We start from the raw sequence: 9,286 nt of genomic DNA, 5'->3' as shown, positions 1-9,286 counted from the left end.
AATGCCCCGGTAAGAGCGGGCCTTACCCAAACTGAACTGGTCCTGCAAAGTCTATACAAGACTTGTGCAACAAAGCAATACAGTGCTGGGTAACACCTTTGAAGTCATCACCCTTGAAGAAAAGAACAGGGATCTTCTGCCATCTTCCCTTAACACAGTACACTACTGCAGACCAGAAGGCCCCCTTGCTCTTGTATGCTTTGAATAAGAGGGGCCTGCTGCTTAACTGTTTGTTGTTTTTTATTTTACTTTTTTAAATTTTTAGTTTTATGTTTCTTACCTAGACAATCAAAGTCTGTATTATAGCCACAACTCTACTGATTGGCCTGTGAAGAAAACATTTCATTTGTAATGTGTTCCTTTTATGTTTGGGTTAGGCCTTTCAGAAGAACTGCTAGAGGTGTTTGGACTTTTGCTGTACACTGAACATCCTAGTTCTTATGTTAGAAACTAATTCTGTAAATATCTTTCGTCTCACAGTGTTTTGTCCAGCATACCAACATGCAAAGTCATGTGCCGGAATATAATAGCTGGTTATCTTATGGGTTGATTTTACCTTTTGACTAGGGAGTTTAATGACCTGCGTGGCAAGGATTGCCACTGCCAAAATATCAGTGCCTCAAACAAAAGTAAAAAGTAAAATGATTAGAACCATGTCAATGATTATTGTTTAGGTATTTATATTATGTTAAGAGTATCTACTATGATTTGGGGGGAAAAGTCATTCTGTAGGAGACTACATTGTTTTAACTTTTTCTTTAACAAAGAAAAAAATAGCTCTCCATGGTAATGAGACAAGTGTCTCTGTCCCGCTCTGTCTTTGGATACATAATAGGCTGGGATGGACAGTGAGACCATGGGAGCTTGTGTTCATGATGGAGCTAGAAACATACACCTTCTGTTGTTTTTTGGCGTGTACCAAATACTACATACTAACAACCAGGTAAAAATTCAGTCTGAAATGTTTATCATCTAAAAGGTTATACGTCTTATGTTTTTAAAATGTCTAATCAAATCTTTACAGGATTTGAGAGGGAGGCTAGGGGAATAAGACTAGAGACATGGAGAGGAAGGAGTCATTTAGAGGCCATGTTACTTGTACTCCATGCTTTCAGTGTTTCTTCTTTCTTGGTCTCTCTCTATTTTTATATTGTACTGTGATGACAATATCTTTGTTTGAAGAGCTCAGCTATCCATGCTGTTCAGTCCCAACTTAAAATCATACAACTGTGATTGTTGAACTTTGAAAAAAGTCAAAATCATAACAGTGTAATTTAGTTACTGAGAACACTTTGAAGTAAAAAAAATTCCCACTATTTTCCTGTTATGCAAACATCCTAAAGTTTAAAAAAAATTAAGAGAAGGAAAAATTGAATGCAAGTAGAATGCCTGATCTTGGGGTAAGGGGGTGAGGGGAGGACAGTAAAGGAGGTTAGAAAGTCCTGGTGGGCCTTTAACAAAAGAAAACAATAAGATTGCTTTAAAAAACACATTAAGTAAATCTCATCAGAAGTTTGTAAATATGTGTTTTCTCTAATCTCCTTTAAGCTTTTTAGGGTTTTTTAAGTTGCACATGAATACAGCATATCATTGTAAAGTAAATATTTCGCATCCATGTCCTTTAAAAACCTCCTGAAACCCGTATACAGCTGTAGCAGTTAAATGATCAGTGTTAATTCCTGCAGTACAGTAGTTCTCTGTAAATCATACAGTACATATCTTGACTTCAGAGCCTTGGTGAAAGAAACTTGTGGGATTTGTTTACCTGGCAACATGAATGTCAGATTACCACAGTTGACTAGTGTGTGCATGTTTGCAGGCTTCAGTCTGCCTGCTTTTTTGTCTTGCAGAAACACTGTGTACAAGCATGTTAAAGTAGCCATAGTAGTCTCACAGCATCTCTTAATTCATTTTTTCCGTTTGATTGAAGGGGTACTCTGACCCAGCAGTGGCTATGGAAATAGTACCTTTCTTAAGAGTTGCAAATTTATAAGGTAAGGCAGTAACAAGAAAATCTATGTATTCTATCACTATCTTATTCTATATGACATATCCCTATTATTTAGTTGTATCTGCAAGTTGGCAGCTGCCTTAAAACTAGTCTGTGTTCTGAGGCCATACATATCAGTTGTCTTTGGCTTACTCAGGGATTTTTATTCCTTCCTTTAACTGTCTAATAACTTTAGGGATATTTTTATATTATTTAGAAAACCTTCAGACCTCTAAGATTATAGATTTGGTTTTTGCAATGCAACTTTAAAATAGTGTCAAAACAACTATTCCATTTAAGTATACTTCAGTACTTGAGTTTTCCTGTTATTGATTACATGGTTGAATAGTTGCATTATTCTTCCTGGGTTTTTTTATAAATATTTTACAATTTTGTTACTGTCTGTAAACTGTTTTGTAGCTTTTTCATTGTGGAAGGTTTAAAATACCTCAACTCTCATCTGAAAAATATGATGTTAAGATATTAGGAAAATTAAATGAAAAGCACGTTTCCTTATTAGTGCCATCAGCGTGAGTAAGGTAATAGATTCCTTTACCTTTCGTTTTTAAACAGAAAGCTGTTTCAGAGAACAACAAGCATGTCATTAAGGGGAAAAGAAGTACAAAATACGCATCTCTGAATTCCTCCAGTATCATATAATCTAGGGCATTTAATCTGATGGAGGTAGACAAATTCAAATCAAAATGGAGCTTCATTTTGTCTGTGCACATAACAAAAACAGGCAGCATTTTTCCTAATGCATTTTTTGAAGTGAGGGATTATACTCCAAATACCTTTTGTATGTATATGTTGTAATTTGCCTCCTGGCTCTCTGGTTTGAGGGGGGGAAAACTAAATCCTGGATTGCTTTGGCTTTTTATAGTTCTGTTTTTTCCCCTTAAATAGAGATGCCTTTATTTGTACACTATAGTTAAGATTTTTATATTTAGTAATTATTCCATAAATGGCAAAATATTTGTATTTGAGTATTCAACAGAAATTTGTTTTTGTTGTTCTTTAGACCTCTAAACAGTCCTTTTGACTAGATAGTAAAAAACAATGCTCCCTATATCATTTCTGATATGTAATATACTGAAATTTGTGGCATGGAAGAATTTATTTGGCCACCCTTATAAGTAAACTAAAATGATTCTCATTCCCCCTTGCAAAGGGAACACATTTAGTAAACAGTTCTGCCCTGCTGCTATCAGCAGAACTCTTGCATTAAACACTTGAGGTACAAGTAGCAGTCTACCCAAGTTAAGGAGGAGGTTGGCTGATTTTGTAGAGAGATTGTGGGGTCTGGTGCCATATTCATGGGCTGATCTCAGTGGCTCGCCCCAACCTCTGATTGGCCGAGGGGCCCAATGGCCTTGTCTCTTGCCAGTGATTGGCTGTGAGGGCTGTCTGTCATGCAGCCCCACCCCTCACCACTGACGGGGCCACATAACAGGCAGCTTTCTTAGCCAATCAGGGGCAGGGGCAGCAGCCCTCTTGGGCTGCCCTTCAGGTGGGCGGTGGCAGCACCTCTTCCCCTCCCCCACAGGCTTTGCAGCCATGCCACAGTGCCGCGAAGACTGCTAGCTCCCTCTGGGAAGCCAGTATTTTATTTTCAGTAAGTTTTCTTTTTTTCTTTTTTTGCGGATTTTGTGGGCAATGATAGATTTCTCAATGTCCAGGAAATCACAATTTCAGCAGGTCCCTGGTTATAAGTTCTTTGGATGCTTTGGGACAGATTTTCTTGTATGCGAAAAAAACAGATCCATAGGCTCTGAGAATTAGATGCATCAAAATTATTCGTTCTTTAAGGAATTCCTTCTCACCCAGATCAATCTTCTGATTAATTCTAGAGTATATTCTGTAATAGCTGTATAACACAAGTATTCAGCTTTGTAATTCATATTGTCTCTGCTTACCTTTTCATAGCCTGGTTCTGTCTTGCCCCTATTTTCTTAAAATCCCACAATGGAATAATATAAGAGCAAACCAGTGGAGATATGATTGCCTAACCATTCCTAAGGAAATTTCCAAGCAAAAACCATTAACTTAAACTATCTTTCTGCAGCCACATCTCTGCAGTTGTGGATGGTTTAAAGGATGGTCAGCTGCCACTGTATAAGCCTTATCTAGATGACTTGAACTACAGACCGTGGACAGAGGTCCATATCAATGGCTCTGCCTCCTCTTGATCTGGTGTATGTGGAATATTGTTCTGTGGGGAATAACTACAGTCCTCAAAAAACCTCATCCTTAGTTCTTTCTGCTGATTTCTTTAGTAGAAGAGGAGATGTGATCCTATGTACTGTTTTGTCAAGTTCATAGCTGCCCTGGGCTAAATAAAATCTGAGGCTAAAGGCTATATAGTGGTTGTTATATAACAGAGATCCTATTAACTCAGTATTGTTTATTAACATATGTATCCCCTCAACTTTGCATTTTGAATGGCTACTATAAATATTTGCTCTGAATGGCTAGCACGGGGGGTCAGCAACCTATGGCTCACAGGCTGGAGCTGACCTGTGAAGCTATTCAATCCAGCCTGTGGATATAGGACTTTGACAGTGGGGAGCTTTGGTAGCAGTCACTTTCCTGTGCCTTTGCAGGGAGAAGTGCTGGCTGTGGGCATTCTCCCCATTCTGCCACAGGGAAAAGCAGTGGTGGCTAGGTCCCACCTGTCTGCTTGCCCACGCCTAACTGGGTCAATCTGGCCCACAGTCTTAAAAGTTTGCCAACTGCTTGGCTAGTGCCCTTGGCATTTCTCATCCACATGTCCATACCCACTTAGCTACTTGATTTATGTGCCAATCTAATCCTAGTTTCTCTAATAGTTTTATTTCTCATGCTGTTGTTCTCTCTTAGTTGCCTTCCTTCCACTAAGAGTAATTAAATTCTGCATAAATAAAACCAAGTGAGGTTACAGAGTGGTGAGGGCACCAGAAGGTGAGACAATCCTGTTTGTGGTGGGGATGTTAGGTAACTTTGAGTGCAGTAGGCTTGTAGAGTGGATATGTTTACTTAATAATCATGCGGCGCTTATGCAAGGATGCTTACATACGCTTTGTGTGATAAATCCCTACTCCTTGAGCAAGTAAGAGTGAAGTGAATCATTTGAGAGGCAGGACTGTGGTTGTGAGAGAGCTTGTGCTGCAGTTGGCTCAGTACTTTCCATTTCAGCAGAATATATTTACAGTATGTTTTCACTTGTATATTAGTGTCTCTAATATAAAATGCAAGATTGTAGATCAGTTGCATCCCAAAATCTCTGTGCTAATTCAGAGGGTTGAGAATCTAGATTTGGTTGGGGGTTTTTTTTGATACTTTGGTTGTGCTCACTGAACAGCTATTGATGAGATGGGGTCTTCTATTTGCATTGGTTTACTTCAGTTCTGAAAATTCGAACATCACATAGTTTTACTTTTTCTGTATTATGTGAAGAGTTTACTGACAGTTAAACTAGAATACGTTTGCATATCTACTATAACTTCCATTTAGTCAGTTGACTGCCTCTTTTGAAATCCATAGTGACTAGTATGACTTTAAATGGAAAGTACAGGAGGATATAATCCCTTTTTTCATGAAGGACAGACTGTAGTGATGAAATGATTCTAGAGGATTTCATGGTTTCTCTTGCCAATTCTATTTGGGAAATCAGTTCAAAATCAGCAGCCAAATATGTTACAGACTTTGAGCTTTTTTACTGTTCTTGTGGCATTCCTTTCTGGAGCAGACATTACATTTTTATAATCATTGGCATGGTTATAGCTGTGTAGCTCCAAGTTGTGGATGTGACCCATGGGCTATTATTACCTTATAATCTATATTAGATCACTACAAATTTTGCTAATGGGGCACCCAGATGATAGGAGAAAATGTCTTGATTTCTTCCTTATTTGCAGTGGGTCAAACTCAGTGCTGGTGTTCGAACCAGCTCCATTGAAAACAGTGAAGCTGCATCCATTTTTACACCATTGGTGAATTTGGCCTGTAATGTGTTGACCAAATTACCTGAATGTATGTTTAAAGATGATAATGCAGAAATTGAAAAAATAAGATTCGCTTCTGAAGATCAGAATTTTTTCTTGTAAAAAGACCTCCCATTATTTTTAGGCTGTCAGAAATCTTGTGCAGCTGCTTCTGAGTAATTCTAGCACTGATTATTTTTGTTTTTGTACATTTTTTCCCTGTAGCACTATTTAATTAAGGGCAGTTGTCTTGGTTACAAATAGTTTTTTCATTAAATTTCCCTGTAAGGAAATACCAACTTGTACTTATTTTCTCCTTGAAATACTGATAATATTAGAAACCACCTCTTCAACAGTGTTAATTTAAGCCCTGCCTTTTTCAGTATAACCCTCATGTGCATGTTTTAGAAACTTCAACCAGCACAATTCCAGCTTTAAAAGAAAGACCCTTACACTGGGACAAACTTGAATGTGTGCACACTTAATCACAAAAGCAGTGTGTGTTGCTAATGTTTTTGGTATTTTATCTGCTTAGATAAGGAGGCACAGAACATGGCTTTCCCATCTGTCTAAATCTACTATGAAGTCAGTCCTGTGATTCAAACAGTTAGATGTGGAAATTACTGGAGTCGTGATTTAGCTTTGACTCAGTGAAGCAGAAGTAATTGGCTTGTTTAGGAGGTTAAGAAAATTTAGAGAATGAGCTGAGAGTTTAAAGTATGACTATATGTGAAAACCTCCATCCCATCATGCTACCTTACTGGAAAAAATACTCTTGCAACATAGTTTGATTTTTTTTTTTTCTTTAATAGACCCTATAGTAAAAATGCACCTTTTTACTTCCTGTTCACAGGACTGTCATTCTTTTGTCCATGTAACTTTAAGAACAAGGACTTATACATCTATATATTTTGCCTTCCTATAAAAAGTGGAAATTTTAGCATTGAAAGGCATTTAATCTCCAGTGCTGTTTGTAGCCTAACATTAAAACATTTGCCAACATACATGCTTAGAGAGTTGGAGCTTGATCATAGAATGCATGATGTGTTTGAGGTGTATGAGTATATAAGTAACTGTTAGTTGTTCCTTTGGAAAAAAAACGAATTGTAGTATTAAACATATCTCCCATTATTTCCCCTATATAATGCAGTAAGGGTCCTGTCCCTGATTGTAATCAGGAGAGAATACTGCATATTGTGCAGCAGAAAACCTGTTGAAACCATACTTAATTCACATGAAACATTGAACAGTAAATCCAAAAGCTATTGGATGGGATCAAAGTCAGCATGAGAGAGGTTTATATGTAAATTATTAGCAAAATGTAAATAGTCACATTAGGAATGGCTGAAGTAGAAAATGTAAAACCCTATTAGAGATCACTGCATGCCAACCTTCACCAGCCATCATGTGGCATAAAGCCTGGAAACAGCAAGTAGAACATTCCTGGAAAACAGGGCGGGGGGAAGTGTAGTAAAAAACCATTAGTCGCAAGTTGCTAAAATATGAACACCTCTCCTTGTAGATTGTTCGCAGTCAAAAAATGCAGTCACATCTAGTGCAAGCCCACTGTATGCAATGGATTGTTTTGTGCCATGTCCCCATCTTTTTATATAGAAATGTATTAAGAATGTTTTGTGTTACCCCTTTCATGTTAATCTCTACATTCTGCTGCTTCATATCCAAGGACAACAAAGACGAGGAGAATATACATTTCACTCTGTGTATGCCATCTCATAATAAAATGTGTTTACCATATTGCCTGTTGTTATACATTTTATTTCATCATATTCTCCATTTTCTGACTTTTATGGGAAATTTAAAAACAAATTGACATTATCTATTTTTGTCAATGATTGTCAAGTCTTATTTTTATCTCATCTTAAGCTGTTTGGAGCCAAAATTCTTACCAGCTATTAAATCATTACAATAAAAGCTTTTATATATAGTAAAGATAATAGATATCAAGAGAATAAAAATATCATTTCTATTTCTGGCATCTTCAGGAATCTAGAATTTGAAATCATGGCAAATCATTCCTCTCATACTGAGCATGAATAATTCTCCAAACATACGATCAATTTGGAGGTATATGAAAAGAGGTAATTACGTCGTCTTAATCTGCACCTTTTATGGGGTCAGTAGTGAACTAAAGTAAGCGGTTTCCAGTGTTAAATTTTTAACCAATTTAAAGCTGTACACAAGGTAGCAAATAGAACTGCTATATTTCATTTCATTGAGTGACTGAAGTGGGGAGAGGTCAATAACTGGAGAAAGTATACACACATTCAGCACTTGCTTTGCAGCTTTGATTCAATGCGTTGCCTGTCAAGGAAATGTTTTTGTTTAAACACTAGTATGAATCAGTTGAGTTACCTTCTCTGCTATGGTAATTTTTGACCAGTAGACTTCTGCATATGTATTTAAGCTAAAAGTGATCCTGTCTTGTTCTAAAGCTGGGCTGGATCAGTGAATGCAGTACATTTTAAAAGAAAGAAGGGTAACCTATTCTGTTAAGTCTTTTTAGTTTTTTAAAATCCTGTCTTTCTGTATATTTTAGCTTCATTCTGTTCCCTTCCTTTTATCGAAATGCATACAATTATGTGCTGTCAGTGTTCAGTTAGGGCTTGAGACCAAAAAAAAAACCAAATCATTGTGGTGCCTAAATAGTAGGCACATTTTTAGGTGTCTACTTACAGACGTGGAACCCAAACGTCAAGTGCGGAGGTATGTAAGAACATGTACAGTACATGGGGAGTTAGGTGTTTCTGATAGACAAGTGAGAAAAGCCACATGCTGAGCAGGGAGTTGCTTAGAGCTGTCCAATCCAGTAAATTCCTAAATACCCAGTTTTTCTCCAGTGCTTAGATGCCTAAATCAAGATGGCAAGCACCTGTGTTTAGTCAAGATCCAGAGCCCAGAATCCTTTCCAGAGGATAGGCACTTGTAATTAGTCTTGAAAGAGTGTACTACTTTTTTCTTAAAACAGGAGGTAGGGGGAAGGAGTTGGTGATGCCCATCTTTTATTTAGTAACCTTGGGGCTAGAACGTGTGTCAAAAAATGGGGGATCTAGATCCAAGCCCTCAAAGACTTTCAAACTCACAGCTCCCACCTGAAGTGGGAGATGCAGGTTTGAATTCCCTTGGGCTGTGGGGACAGTTAACCTAGATCTTCCACTTACTTGATAAGTGCTCTAGCCATTGGGTATTATAGTTAAAGATAGGTAGCATTATTATGGCTGCTACTGCCACATTTGACAGCTCCACTTTAGAAGTAAGATGGTTTTGATGGCGGGGTTGGGGGCTATCTTACGGATTTGTTTTAGTCAAACTCGGC

The 9,286-nt window shown here is 37.6% G+C and overlaps 1 protein-coding gene across 1 annotated transcript in view; it reads left to right on the top strand.

The window, feature by feature from the left end:
* Positions 1–7,707, top strand: part of LOC102383271 (probable E3 ubiquitin-protein ligase RNF217) — a 59,255-nt gene extending 51,548 nt beyond the window's left edge. Inside the window, exon 7 of the mRNA XM_025195526.1 lies at positions 1–7,707. This exon is cut by the window's left edge and continues 1 nt beyond it. Coding sequence (XP_025051311.1) covers positions 1–13 — 13 coding nt within the window. The 3' untranslated portion in view covers positions 14–7,707.
* The last annotated feature ends 1,579 nt before the right edge of the window (positions 7,708–9,286 follow it).

The sequence above is a fragment of the Alligator sinensis genome, unplaced genomic scaffold, assembly GCF_000455745.1.
Source record: "Alligator sinensis unplaced genomic scaffold, ASM45574v1 scaffold1672_1, whole genome shotgun sequence".
Taxonomy (NCBI): domain Eukaryota; kingdom Metazoa; phylum Chordata; order Crocodylia; family Alligatoridae; genus Alligator; species Alligator sinensis.
Note: the sequence above shows the minus strand (reverse complement) of the source record. Positions and strands in the feature narration are given on the sequence as shown.